The sequence below is a fragment of the Trachymyrmex septentrionalis genome, unplaced genomic scaffold (genome assembly GCF_001594115.1).
Source record: "Trachymyrmex septentrionalis isolate Tsep2-gDNA-1 unplaced genomic scaffold, Tsep1.0 scaffold22, whole genome shotgun sequence".
Lineage (NCBI taxonomy): Eukaryota > Metazoa > Arthropoda > Insecta > Hymenoptera > Formicidae > Trachymyrmex > Trachymyrmex septentrionalis.
This window is the reverse complement of record NW_017305375.1, coordinates 6,161,153-6,176,507: the sequence shown is the minus strand read 5'-3', so window position 1 is coordinate 6,176,507 and position 15,355 is coordinate 6,161,153. Positions and strand designations below refer to the sequence as shown.

General features: G+C 33.7%; 2 protein-coding genes across 2 annotated transcripts in view; both read right to left on the bottom strand.

Annotated features, from left to right (window-relative positions):
* Window positions 1-3,030: 3,030 nt before the first annotated feature.
* On the bottom strand, window positions 3,031-6,636 carry LOC108748245 (dnaJ homolog subfamily C member 2). The gene is made up of 5 exons (XM_018486279.1): window positions 6,377-6,636; window positions 5,775-6,047; window positions 5,083-5,467; window positions 3,907-5,011; window positions 3,031-3,647 (listed from the first exon to the last, which is right to left on the bottom strand). Exons 1-5 carry the CDS (start codon window positions 6,426-6,428, stop codon window positions 3,597-3,599), a joined length of 1,866 nt encoding a protein of 621 aa, XP_018341781.1. The 5' UTR covers window positions 6,429-6,636; the 3' UTR covers window positions 3,031-3,596.
* Window positions 6,637-7,796: 1,160 nt separating this feature from the next.
* LOC108748423 (rab11 family-interacting protein 2) overlaps window positions 7,797-15,355 on the bottom strand; it is a 12,749-nt gene continuing 5,190 nt past the window's right edge. Inside the window, exons 2-7 of the mRNA XM_018486592.1 lie at window positions 13,844-13,882; window positions 11,905-12,151; window positions 10,664-11,039; window positions 10,167-10,438; window positions 9,305-9,764; window positions 7,797-9,119 (exon numbers count right to left, since the gene is read on the bottom strand). Of these exons, the coding sequence (XP_018342094.1) occupies window positions 8,949-9,119; window positions 9,305-9,764; window positions 10,167-10,438; window positions 10,664-11,039; window positions 11,905-12,151; window positions 13,844-13,882 (1,565 nt within the window). The 3' untranslated portion in view covers window positions 7,797-8,948. The remainder of the gene's footprint in view (window positions 9,120-9,304; window positions 9,765-10,166; window positions 10,439-10,663; window positions 11,040-11,904; window positions 12,152-13,843; window positions 13,883-15,355) is intronic.

The window sequence follows — 15,355 nt, the reverse complement described above, 5'->3', positions numbered from 1 at the left end:
TATATATATATATATATATACATACACACACACACACACACACATACATATGCCAAATTTTTAGAGAAGAGTTGGATGATGCAAAAGCAGTAAGTGTAAATTACAGAGACTACGGGTCCGTAAACATGACCACAAGTAGAATTTTTTACGCTCTGTAAAGTAATATAGATCGCCGTCTGTTTCCTCTCGTCTCTCGCAGACGGAAGAGATACAAAATACAAAAATAAAAAAAAGTAAATAGAGCGCCACACGGTCCAGAACCACTAATGTTTAAAAATCCGAAGTCTGTTTATATCTTATGATGTCTGAATAAAAATTGTCATAGTAATTAAAACCCCGTGCAATCGATCTTTTTCGTTCATAATCTACGTATACATACATATACGCATATACGTGTATATTTTGCTAGGATTTAACACTAGAACAACCAAAGCAGTCAAAATAATTTGTTTTATCAAATTTACAACAGTGCATTTTCCATGACTTTTGTTGCAATATGTAAATGATTAAATTTATTTTTCTTATTCATCCTTTTTTTCAAAGTGATATATAGAGGGTGTTCCAAAATAATCACCAAATATTTTATGGGCAGGAGCGGACTGAATTTAGTCGAAAAGTCCTCTACGAGAAATGGTAGCATTTTGCAATTTTCGCAATAATTAACAAAATATTAATTACTAAAAATTGTCGAAAATTGATCTTCAATAATTTTTTACTCAAATACTATCAACTTTACAGAAAAACTGCAAGAAGAATAAAATTGTTTATTTTCTTCTCATAGAACTCTAAGAATTTTTTAATACCGTATTTTCTCATGTTAGTAAAAATAAGAAAAATAAAATTATAAATTGGGAAAATAAGAATATTTAGAATACGTAAGATAGTATTTAAGTAAAAAATGATTAAAAATCAATTTTCGAGTAATTTTTAATAATTAATATGTTATTAACTATTGCGAAAATTGCAAAATGGTAGAGGAGACTTTTCAAGTCAGTTTAGTTCACTCTTGGCCATAAAATATTTGGCGATTACATATTTTGGAATATCCTATATATTTAAATAGTAGAAACAGGTAATTAATCCTCGCTAGTTCTAGTGTTAATAAAGTTTTCAGGAAGAGAAAAGATATCGGCGTTGGATTCTTGGACAAGATCATCATCTGACGATTAAATGGTGAAAATAAATGACAGACAGATTATTCGTGATTTAAAATTGAAAAAAGACTATTTTGCTTGCGAAATGGACGTAGCTTCATTTGTGTGCAATAGAATAGTCAATTTTTCAACGTTCTAATAACATAATCTTTGGCTGTTTTTATACCGTTTTACAATGGAACAAAATTTACAACGAAACGTGTTAAGTTCCGTTTACAATAAGTTATAATAAACCGATAATGCGAAAAAAAAGTATATGTATATGTCGTATATTATTACGAAGTTTATCGTAAATATCGTATAATATCGCGTATAGAAAGACCAATATTTTCCAATATTTTCGTGAGACTGAAAAATGATCAGGGAGGAACGGTCGAGAATAGTATAGTTAAAAGCAAAAGAAAAATTATGAATCGATTGGAAAAAAATATAATTCCAGTCAGCCGAGAGAAATTTAAAAAGGAAGCCGACATGAAATTTGCCCCAAAATATTTTTTGCTTAATAGAGTATTCTGTATGATATACATATATAAATGTGTACGTTTTCATAAAATGCGCGGAGAGCTGAAGATATAAGGTTCAGCAGGACCAATCACGTATTTCTACTGTATTAAGATTGTTTTTCGATCTATTTGTTACAAATAATGCTCGAGTCGTTCAAATAAAATGATATTAATAGTAGAAATTAATATTAATTGTAAATATTAATAATAATAGTAACGTCGGATATAGTGCGATAAAAGACGCAAAATTTCTCAATAAAAGAGATGGCGTTTAGCGTGCGTGATAATGGAAACAAAGTGCACAATAATTATATTCATCTACTATGTTAGATTATAGTGGCGTACAGACAACTATAGATTTGTCAAAGGATGCATCTTAATTATATTTCACGTAAGTTTAGAGCAGTGCGTAATGCCGTGTGTTTCAATATGGAATATTCTAAACTTGGAATGTTATGAAATATGAAGTGAGAAAAATAGGAAATAAAATTGAACGGTGACTAAAATGAGATTTCTTCACGAAATCCTATCATTTCGCATCTTATTGCCTTCGAAAAATAATTTTTTTTTTTTTAGCGATATGTATACAGGATGTTTGATAAGTAACGATAAAACTCTCGCATAGGGGTAGAGCGAACTGAACTGAGTCGAGAAGTCCTATATCATTTTACAATTTTCGCAATAATTAACAAGATATTAATTACTAAAAATCGCCAAATATTGGTTTTCAATTTTTTACTCAAGTACTATCAACTTTATAGAAAAATAGCAAGTGACAAAAATTGTTTATTTTCTTCTCAAAGAGAAGAGAATTTTTTCAGAATTTTTTAGTACCGCATTTTGTCATGTTAGAAAAATAGTTGTCAATAAGAAAATGCAGTATTAAAAAGTTAATATAAAAATTCTGAAAAAATTCTTAAAGTTTTATGAGAAGAAAATAAATAATTTTTGTCTCTTTCTATTTTTCTATAAAGTTGATAGTACTTGAGTAAAAAATTATTGAAAACTAATGTTTGATGATATTTAATAATTGATATCTTGTTAATTACAAAAATGCAAAATGGTAGAGGACTTTTCGACTCAGTTTAGTCTGCTCTACCTTTATGCGAGAGTTTTATCGTTACTTATCAAATATCTTGTATAGAGAGAATAGGTCAGATTTATAAAATATTCACAAATATATTACAGAAGTTATTTTCATAAATCAAGATAAAAACGCAAGAAAAATATTTCACAAATTTAGCAATAATATGTTTCTTCACTTGGGATTAAATAATACTTCCATTCAAAATGTTCATATAATTATAGCAAATAAAGGATTCATATAAACAGGATAAAAAAGGATCAGTACTCACAGAATAGGATTACGGGAACACTTATCGATGAGCAATTTTATTCAATGGGCATCTTTCAAAACATTCTCGTTTATTTATAAAGTCCGTCGTTCTCCTCTGCCCATTGCCTTTCTTCGGTGACAGCAGCTCTTCTTATATTTTACAGTACTTACAATATGAAGTGTAGGTCGGCCGCAAAAATTCATGTTGCCAAAAAAACTATACACAGAAGTTCTTCTAGATCATAAGCTTCATCTTCATGGAAGTAATGGTCGGGTAGAAGCACAGTTTTAAAGGTACCTTCAAAGTGTACAACGTTTAGAAATAAAACGTCGCGAAATCGACTGAACAAAGTACGTCGAATTTTTTGGTATGCCGTGCGACTAATTTGTGCACGTATCAGCTATAACAAGGCACAAGTATACACGCGAACTGGCATTCAATAAGTAAGCTAAGTTCTTGTCCTCCAGTCTTAATTTTCATTTATAATTCTCTAGGGAAGAATTCCATTTCGAGGAACGAAATGACTGTTGCTTCGGAATCGAGAAATTGAATTAGAGTTCAATAAGTTAGAAGAAAATTTCGAGCTTAGCGTGCAGTTAATATTATTTTATCATCTGCGCCGCTTTCTTCGCCTTCACGAGCTCAACCAGTTCCTGCAATAAAGACAAACAAGCATAGCATTGCAGCTCAATTTATTATTCTTATAACTATATTTAATACATACTTAATACTCAATATTAAATTATTTAATTATTTCAAATATTGCGTTTTCTTCTTTTCATTTTACAAAAAAAAACTTTATGCAAGCATAACAATGTTTAATTTAATATCTATTATGTAAAACTCAAGATATACTTGTATTATGTGACTCTATAATAATATAGATTATATAATATTTTTTTTTAGGCCTACCTTATATCTTTTCATACATTCCTTTTTCGTTCTAGTGGGTATACACGCCGCGATCTGATCCCATCTGTCTGAAACCGTTGTCGGATAGGTTTTCAGTGCTTGTTCCAAGAGTTTTTGTTCACCCGGTGTCCATGGTGCTAATTCTTTTTTCATCTCCTTGGATTCTACGGCAACACCATTCGCAATTGGATGATCTAGACGTTCCGTAACGGCTGGCATTCGTTCTTCAATAGCTTCCTTGCTCTTTTTCTCAGCAATGAAATTGTCGAAAGCTTTCTTATTCGCCTGTTCTTTTAAACTCGATTTGCTAAAGTCAGTTGATTGTAGACTTTTGGCCTTTGCCAGAACTTCCTTGGCATCGCGGGTAACTCCACTCGTGGAAGTGCTATGTTGGTTAATAAAATTTGCTACCACCTCCCAACGTTGATTAGTACCAGCAGGAAATAGATTAACTGCTTTTATTAAAAGTTGCAAGTCATTTTCGTTCCAGGGTGCGGTACAAGTTTTGGTCTGCTTATCAGACGTGTTTCTCGCATCGTTATTGATGACATTTACACGGCGTTCTGCTTCGATTATTCGTTCTGCCTCTTTAACGATGCTCAGGAATGCGGCTCTGCCGTTAATCTGAAGATTCTTCATCGCCTCTTCCAGCTGCACAAGCTTGAACAGTTCACAGATCTTCTCTACGCTTTCCATGTGTCGGAGACTCTCTTCCGAACTATTCGCAAAATAATCGTTTGCCTTGCAAAAATCTCTAAACGCCTTTCTTTCTTTGCGCAACGCCTTCTTTTGTACTTCTCGCTCCTGCTTCAGCGCATCTTGCTTTGCCCTTTCTTCGGATTCTCTTTTCTCTTTCTCTAATCTTTCTTTTTCTGCCGCATCCCATGCTATTCTCTTTTCTTCTTGTTGTCTAGCCTTTGCTGCCTCCTGCTTTGCCCTCTTCACGGCATTCTTCTTATCCTTATCCTCTTGCTGGAATTTCTTTATCCTAGGATCTATGTTGTAAGCCATGTCTACTAAAGTGCGTATTCGCATCATCTCCTCTTTTTTCCGTTTTGCTCTTGTAGCTTTATTCTTCTTCTCAATCCATTTCCGCATGTCTCGGCTGCAATTAATTTCATTGTAACACTATTTTACAATTTTCCTCGAGAAAATCTTGTGATTCATCGTACTTACTCTTGACCACTCTCCTTGTCTTCCTCGTCAAGATACGAGTACTCGCGCCAGGAATCGAAGTCGTACCAGAACGAGTAGAACTGTTCTACCTTCTCTCGTAGCATGAATGGCCCACCCAATCGTGGCACAGGCTTCTTCACAGACCATCGTGAGTTCTCTTTGAAAGCTTTACCTAACACCTCGTAAAAATTGTTCCGACAGTCCTTCTCATCTGGAAGATTGTCATTAAAATAAGGATCAACACTATCGTAGCTTCGTCTCTTAGCTTGACTCCCTAGGGTTTCCCAGGCACGAGTTATACATGTGAAGTAGTCGTCATCTGGTCGGATTTCCTCGCCCATTGCTTTGCGCTTATCAGGATGATGCTTTAATATTTTCAGCTTGTCTGTAATATATGTATTAGATATAGCCAATCAATTGTCTATTTCAAATCAGAGTTAGAGTCACAAAAAATGTAAGCAGTAGCAAATCAAACATTAATTTCCTTATTATCTTACTGCTTAAATTTTTCTGTGCTATGACTCTTAGATTAATATTACATATGTTGTATGATGAAGTCTGATAATTGACAGGACAGAGAGGTTCTCTGATCTTTCTATCCTGCAGCCAACAGGCTTGAGAAATTTGTCGTACGAAAAAAATTTAATATCAGCTTTATGTTTACATTCCCCTAAAAAGCATTCTTTACATACAAGCTCTTTTGATAATGTCTTCAGTTGCTCGATGTCTAAGATCTTTTATGCCCAGAACAGCATAATGGTCCTGATCCTTCCAGTCTCTTGGATCCAATGACCTGAGGTATTCAAGATCGTCCTCAAATTGATACTGAGACAGATCTTCCTCTTCATCTGATGATTCCGAGACACTGCCTCGTGTGAGACTGCGATGGAATTGGGTTCGCCATGCCAGTGCAGTTGAATATAAAACTACTGGACCCGCTGTACTGGTGTTGGTCTTGCCTGGATCTGCAATAAATTGGTTTCAAGACTTATTTAAAAAAAAAAGCTGTAAAAAAATTGATAACATGAGTTATACATGTGAACGAGATCACAGACTGTCAGATTCAAAATTAGAATCATATAATATAAATTCAAATATTTATAAGTGATCACCTCAACGAAATTGTGTGAACTTTGCGTGAATCGGAAATTGTTTCACCGTAATAAAAGACAAATCGAGCTAAAAATCCATCGAAATGCGCGGGGTCATCCGAAAACCCCGCTGTTCCTTGACACTTCTAACCAATCATAACCTCAAAAGACCGGTGTCGTGCGGCAAAGGATAGACGGCTTACCGGATATGGAATCGAACGCTGCGGAGTCCTCGTTTCCAGTGCCGTCTGTCATTGTTGTACGATCTTCGTGGTGAGCCGGCCGAGTTAGTCCTAAAACCGTACACGACACGCGGAAGGGTTTATCCTGTCGATCACGTTATGTAGAGATATGCATTCCGAAATCCGAATAAATCTGAAAAATTCGGACGACCCGAACTGGCGAATGCCCGCAACCTGCAACTTTCGAGCAATTTGGCAAACTTTCGAGAATTTCGAGCCTCTCGAATAATCTCGAGAGTCTCGAATACAAACCAGCACGAACTATGGCATGAACTACAATTCACTAGAGTCCTCTGTATAAAGAGCCCCGACATTGATTTCCGAGTTTCTGATTGGCAGTCTGATATGTATTCTGATTGGATATCTCCTTCTAAGTACAACCATATTGATTGCGTTCAGCGGATTCAACAATTGAGCGCTCGCTGCTGTTGGTGTATGTTGTTTTAGATTATCCAATTAGCATTTTAGATTACATTAATAGATGCATCCAGAAGCATGACCGCTCACTGAGCATTCATGGTCATGCTTCTGGATGCACCCATTGTGATCACTGAGCCTCTATTCTTCTCGAAAAGGATTGGCTTCTGTACACAGAATGCGGCAACGTTTGCGCGAAAGTTGACGCGATAGCCAATTAACGTCTCGCTTGTGTGCTCGGAAGTAATAGATATAATTTCCACCGCGCGACAAAAGTTGAACTCAAACCAACTTTTGCCGCGCGGCAGAAGTATAAATATTACATCATTTCTAGAAGTTTTGCATAGTGAGGCCGAATATATAATATATAGATATAAAATATCTGCGCAACGATACTGACAAACTGTCGATAGGCGTGTAAAGACAGTTACGAAATCGCGCCCCTGGGCTGCACATTCAGGAATTATCCCGGGTCTACAATAGAGTTCTAAGCCTTAAGTCATAAGAAATGAACGAATCATAGTCGATTATTATTCTTTTCAAATTCGACTGTAATTGGTCAATTTCTTACGACTTAAGGCTTAAAACACCTATTGTAGATCCGAGATTAAGGTACAATTTCATGCAGCAAAAGAGATTCTGGACGATATTGTGAGAAATTTAAAGCAATTCAACGCGACGCGTTTCACTGTTTCGTAATCGCAATAAAAGTTCGAAATTATTCAAATGCAACGAACTACCTCCCTATAAAAATTGCAATTATTTTATAAAGAAAAGCAATAACTTTAATAGATATTAGAAACGATTGGAATGCAATAAATAAATTACATCAGTTAATTAACATAAGATTTTTCCATCATGGAAATTAATATCAAAACAATAGTACGTGAAATATATGCGAAATGGAGATATAAAATTCGAAATTTATTTATTATTTGTTAATTATAAATATTCTCTCTCTCTTTCTCCCTCCCTCCCCCTCTCTCTCTTTTTCTCTCTCAAATATAAGTCACATAATAGTTTAAACATTTGGAATTCATTGTGCGACATATGTACCACATCAAACATTCATATATCATCTTTATTCAATAATGCTTGTAATTAAACATTGTTTTAATTAATAAGGCATGGTTCGATTTAATGTGAGTGCATACATGTACAAGATGGAAGGCACGTGTTTTCCTGTATTTATCTCGCAAAATTCATCTTAGAACTTTTACTCACCTTATAAAATGTTTTTAGATATAAGTAATTTATAATTACAGACTTCTATATTTAGACTGCTGATTCCTATGTAAAAAGAAATAAATCTAATTCCGAGTTGATCCTTAATTTAGTTCACGTATGCACATGTGCTACGAGTATACTATGTGATTATCTGTGTGATTTATATGTGAGAGTACATGAACTTGAAACATTGGGCTGTCTTAAGTTACCTTCAAACATGGCGACGAAGTTGACAGTCTAGATATAGAAATCTCTGGCTGGGTTCGGAGAAACGCTATTAGCTCTATTTGTGTCATTTTATCTTCATTCGTCCATTAAACATGAAACAAGGATAGTATGATACAAATAGCATTGATAGCGCGCTTCCCGAACGCAGCCTATGTTTATAACAGATAACAATAAAAAGAGAAATACAGCCGTGTTCGCTACGTTTCCTTGTAAATGTCAATTGGACGGAAATCTCAATCGCGAACGAGACAAACTTCGATAGTTTTGTTTACTGGGAAGACAGGGAATTACACGAAATGTAAATTATTTTCAACTGGCATCATCCCACACCCTATTCTTTGTTCGTATTGATAATAACTAGCTTCTGATAATAAAAGAATTATTATTTACTTGTTATCACACACTTGGTTGTCCTACGATTATATTCTCGCGGGACTCATAAATAAATACAGGAAATAGATTTCGCAACGTTGCTACAAGAACGTTATCTTTTTCTTCAAGTTATAATGCATAAAAGAAAATAAATTAGAACATAGAACAATGTTAATAACAAATAGCCACTTGCGACTTATCAGTCATGTCTAGTAAATGTATTACTAAGGAATTAAAAGGGAATGATACCCAAGTGGAGATAGAAAAAGCTTCATCACGAATTATCAATTTACTGATTTCCAGGAGATGATAATCGCCTCTGATATGGATTTTGAAGTAATCGCGGAGAACATTCGATCACACGCAACAGCAACGCATCGATATAATCCTCCAGATCGGTAAGTCTCTTGTTCTTCTCCGTGACTTGCGTCTGCAGTTGTAATGCCAGTTCTATTAGATCCTGCAAGTAAAATGCTTTGATTGAAATAAAACATTTAATTAAATAAAATAATGTTTTACAATAAAAAACTTGTTTCATAAAAAAAAGATAATTACATATTCCTTTTTAATAAAAAACTAATAAGAGTTTAAATTTAAACAAAAAATTAAACTTAAAAAGAAACATTTTTACGCATCGATATTTACTTCTCTCGATTTTCCTTCGAATTGGTTAAGGACCTCGTGCGGCAGGCGACTTTTAAAATTTGCAGCACTCTTAACGGCATCTTCGCCGCCGATAATAATCCTTTCGGAAGACAAATGATTCTCGTCATTAAGGTCTTTGAATTTGCTCTCCTTGTCTTTTTTCTTGTCCTTCTTTACATGTTTTTCCTCTTTGAGATTTCGTAGATCACATTTCTCATCCTTCTTATCCTTCGGTTTATCTTCCTTCACAAATTTCTCTTTGTTTACAACGAGTTTCTCCTTGCTCGCAGTGAGTTTTTCATCTTTGTTCCTTGGATGAAGAATTTCCCTCGGCGCGGGACTAGGAGGTTCCGGAAGATCTTTCAACCTCGATGTGATCGGCGATGTCGAACGAATAGGCGATATGTCGCGTTTGTTATCTTTTGGTTCGTCTACCACAATCTTAGGTTTGCTGTCCCATCTGACGAGTACAACATGCAACATTGTTTGACATGCTCATACATTTTACTTAATAAATCTATTTGTAGAAAATAAATTGTTAAAGGAGAAAGGCTACGAATTCAAGCTAGTTGTTAATTGCTAAAAATTAACCTCTATATTCCAAATCCGATCGCTATAATCGCTATAATGTAATTTAAAATACAAACGTTTCAACCTTCATTAAATCATCTTCAGTGTAACTCATAAAAATTGCAATCTATTTGTTATACATATTTTTATTACTATAATTATAATACTTATTATTATAATAATTTTAATTTTGTTAAATATTTATTGAATGTAAAATGAATTGTGGTTTCTTTTCTAATCTTTGTATATCTTTCCTATTCCTGTTGAAAATAGACATCTTCAAACATTTCACCTTTTAGGCACGCTGCTCGCCTGTTTGCCATAGAGTTTTAAACCCCATTCGTCATCCTTCGTTAAATTGTCGACCTTTGACAGATTTGTTGTGGACGCGCTCATAGCAAACCGTGGTGGTTTGCTCGGAGCGGCGTTAATTGGCACCGGTGGCGTGTGCACCTCGCTGAAGACATTGCTCTGCGAGCCATTCGAAATGCCATTACCGCTGTTAACCGGGTGCGCGGGTGCATTCAGCGATGAGGCCGAACTTTTATGGGATAAATCATCGAACTATAACAGATAAAAAAATAACTAATAAAATTATATCTAGGTCTGTTGAACAGATTTATTTTTAATATTCGTCCAATTCGTTACGTTTATATATATCTTCAATATGTGTATGTGTATTATATTTAGTAAACCAGAAATATAATATAATAAAACTAATCAAATCTTTCTTTCACTCTTGATTAACGATATCGCTAGTATATAACGATACCGCTTGCTTTTACTTACTGTGAATTCATCTTCATCCTCACTGATAACTCCAGGATCGGCTTCACCTGGTTCTTGTCGCGTGATTTTGATCTCACGTTCCTCCTTCTCGTTCAGATTATTTCCATCGAGCCGATTCTTACTCTTGCCTTTGACTTTGTTTCCAATTGATTTGGCTAATTTCTTCAGGCCTTTGCGTTTTTCAAGACTGCCGATACTGAGCAAACTACCGCCGATTGTTTGTGCAGCTGTGGACAATTGTCCCAAGGAGCTTTTGTGACGCTCCTTTTTACTTAGGTCGGTCAGACTTCCAGCTTTTACGATAAAACCAATCCTCACTTCGAGCTCGCCTCTCTCCTTCGTGTTCTCTTTGCCTGGTTTACTGTTAAGAGCGTACCTAATACAAGCGGATTTATTTCATCACAAATTGAGAACAGATAAAATGTGCATATGTCTTATAAAGCAAATTTTAAATCTTAATAAGTCCAATAATTAAAATCTTTTCATTTATTAACAATAAAAAAAAATGTATAAAACGTTACAAATCTTTTGAGGCAAACAACGAATAGCATAAAGATAAATATTATACAAAACTCTACTATATATACAGAGTGTCTGGAAATTAGTAATAAGTCTTTCGCACAGAGGCAGAATGGACTAAACTAAGAAAAAAAGTCCTCTAAATTGTTTTTTCTCATAGAATTCTATGAATTTTTTCAGAATTTTTTATCAATTTTTTAGCACTGCATTTTTTCATTTTTATTAACATGAGACAATACAATATTAAAAAATTCTGAAAAAATTTTGAAAAAAATTCTTAGAGTTCTAAGAGAAGAAAGCAATTTTTGTCTCTTGTAGTTTTTCTGTGAAGTTGATAGTATTTGAGTAAAAAATAATTGGAGACCAATTTTCGGCAATTTTAATATCTTGTTAACTATTGCGAAAATTGCAAAATGGTAGAAAACTTTTCTTCTCAGTTTAGTCCATTTTGCCTCTGTGTTATCACTAATTTCCAAACACTCTGTATACTAAAAGAAAAAATTCAATTATATATTTGACCATATCTCAAAAACTTATTACTGCACAAACCGAATGGTCGATTATAGCATCACGCTATAAGAATGCCAAAAGGAATGCGAGTGATTAATGAGATAAGAAATACGCAACGAGTTCTCTTTCCCGGAGTTATTTTTCTGTGGGCGGGAGGTGTGGGAGAGATTTGCATGAAACGCAATTTACAATTAACGTTATCGCAAACACACCATCGATTTCTGGGCCTCTCGTATACGTCGAAGCTGGAGAGTGGTATACTGACAGTGCCAAGAAATTCGTCGACACCCAGGAAGTTGCGATGTAGAGCGGTGAGGACGATTTCCGCGGTATTTCCTTGCTCTGGAATCAACAGCTCGCATTCCTCGTGCCAGTCCACGTCCTTGGTAGCCTTTTCTTTCACCGACGTCTGGTACTTTTCCTTGCCGAGTGTGATCGTAACGAAGCAATCGTTGGTCTCTGCGTACGTACATTCACAATTTGGTGTGTTGCTTCGTGACGTGGGCGAGGATCGGTGTTGACCGGGAGCGAGGTCAAGAGATTAATGAGATGTGTGTAACGGGAATTAAAGATCTCACTTGGTAAGAAAATAGGTCTTGTCTCGATCTGGCTGTAGAAATGCCGTCTTCAGAGATTGCTTATTTACTATTCGTATTAAAAAAAGAGAAAATTCAGTTCCGATTTCGGTGTAACTTTAATGAAGAAAGCGTTACCTGATTCGCGCACATTTATTAGATGCGTACTAATAAAATTAAATTAATTTAGGTATAAATAGAAATCAGTTGGAAAGCGTTACTTTTTTCATTACTTTTTATAATAAGCAATTTAATACTGATGTTGCAATTTTTTATAACTAAACGTTAAGCTTGTGTTAAGGTTGGAAAAGTCGAATTTTCTAACCATGGCACAATTTTAGTATTTTAGTTATAAAAAATTGCAATGTCATGTTTATTATAAAAAGTAACGGAAAAGTAACGGAAAAAGTAACACTTTTCAACTCTGTAGAAATTGATGTAATAGAATTGAAGTATTCAATTCTATTTTTCATTTGCAGATAATGAAATGTTATTTAATCCGACACATATGACGCGCTTCTAATTTATATACAGACTTTCCACAGATGCAAACCTATCATTAACCATAATATATGTTTTTTTGTTAGCAGCATTGCATTTGCTTATTTTATATTACGATTAATAAAAGCAGTAATGTCACAATGTGTGTATAGCGGACGAGCATTGGAAGTCATTAACTCGTCGCGCAATTACACTGATTATTAGGTCGAGAAGACAGCTTACATGCTCACATTATATTGGTTGCAGTTGGATTACTAACTTGTAAATAAAGTCCTATCAAACATTTCTAAATACACTTTGTAAAATTCCTATGTTAATTTTCTTCAAAGCGACAAAATTTAATGACAAACTTTATGATTAGTATTTTACTTCGTATAACTTATAAACTTTCTATATTTATTGTTGTATTCTCTAAGTTCATTAAAATGAGTGTGATGCATCTTATTTTTATAAAAATTTTTCTCACAAAACCTGACATATTTTCCTGAATTATTTATTCTCAGCAGAACGTCAATTTCTTAATGCGTAAAATGATATAAAAGTTTATGATAGATCGCATTACTTTAATTCTGCTGAAAAATAACGAGATATGTATATATATTTCGCCTTGAACGAAATTTGAATTTGATTAACATGGCAACGTGCGAAAATTTGTGCGTATTGTTTTGCAAACTCAGATTACCTTGCCAGCGAAAACCGGATGATTCATGACCTAAAATAGCCGCGGAATACGAGGTCACTCAGTATTGGCGCAAACATATGAATAACGTGTAGATAAGTAAGAAACGTGATGATGCACGCGTCAATGAGAGAAAACGGATGACAGCTGAATTATTGAGAGATTTTAAGATATTGTGTTCAAGGTGCTTTAGGCATAAGGAGATTGAAGGCTTTTTATAATTTATCTAATTTTCACATATTTTAAATAAATGATATATTTAATGCGCGCATATCTTGTTACATATATTTAATAAATTTTCATAAATAAATTTTCATAAATAAAAGGCTCATCAAGATGAGTAAACATTTTCAAATGTATTCAAATTATAATAGTACATAAAATCGTATAACTCACTGTGTTTTCCTTTAGTTAGTAGGTCCTTGGCCCTCTGAACTGTAAACAAATAAAAATTAAATGTCAGTCTAATAATAAACGCAGAATATATACTGAGTAATATTAAATAATATGTATATCGTTTATGCGTACTATAATTTATATTATTTTTATTTAATACGTGTTAAAATACAAAATAAATTGCCAATTAGATAGATTTTGATTTAAATTAATCTATTAATTTGAGTTTTTAATATTAACAATATATTCATAGATAAATAATCTATTCATAAGTAAATCGTAAATAAGCAGATATAACGTGCAAAAATACTGCATATTCGATCGTTTCATATCGCGTGCTTGTATTTAAATATTAATGTCGTAAAATCGAGGCAATAAGTCATCGTAAAAACAGAGATTTCTTTAACAGCTCTCGCGCACATCTACTTTTTTTTTCAATCGACTTTCCATGACCCGTGGGCACGAGAAAATCTCACGTTATATGGCTTTCGTGCATAATCGCTCTCGCTTATATCAGAGTAAAAAACTATGTTGCACATATCATACATATATCAGTTACCGCCCCTTTCGCGATTCTGAGAAATCAATTATTATTTTATGATCTTCATTTTTATGTCGTTGTTTATTTCTTCAATATTAGCGCCATAATTTATAAAGATGAAAAGTATCAATTTAAATATAACAAATAGTAAACATTTTATATTTGTATAAACAATATTTTTAAATAGTTCATATAACAAACGACGTAATATGTATGTAATAAAATAAATAGTGTTCAGTTAGCATTTTAGATCCTGTTCTAGATTCTAGTTTCTCTATTTTAGATCTCTTTAATAATGAATAATATATAAGTTATAACATCGAAAATAAAATATGAAATTAAGAATTCTATAATAAGCGATCGAATTTGATTGAATTTTATATAATGTGATTTAATTATGTACCGCTAAATATATGAAAATGATGCATCGTGAAGTTTGTAATCAAGAGGCTTATTGATTAAGCCTTTGTGTAACTTCTGCGAAACTTTGATCGAAATACAGAATTTAAACAATAAAATTACACGGTTATAACATTCTCAGACATTTTCCGGCAATTACACCACATTACAAACGAAGGTTATCCCTTCTAGCAGAAGACTTTTTCTTTTGCATTTAATCGAGATATAAAAATATATACACTGGGCAACAAAATTAACGCAACACCTGTCCACTCTGCAAAAGTAGGCAAATTTCGAGATTTAACTTCGACAAAAATTGTCGTATCGGGATGTTTAAAAAAGCATTTTACAGATAGAAACCTCTACTTTTCGGATCGCTATTTAAAAAAACGGTCTCATGGAGCTTTTATGAAGTTACACAAACATAAATGAAGATCAGACCTCAAAATTTTTTATGAAATTTGCGAAGCTCCACGGAGTGGAATAAAAATTGTATACAAATGCGATTTATATCATTCGAAAGAGCGAATCTTTACCTTTAATTTATTTTTTTACGAAGCTCCGTACGATTT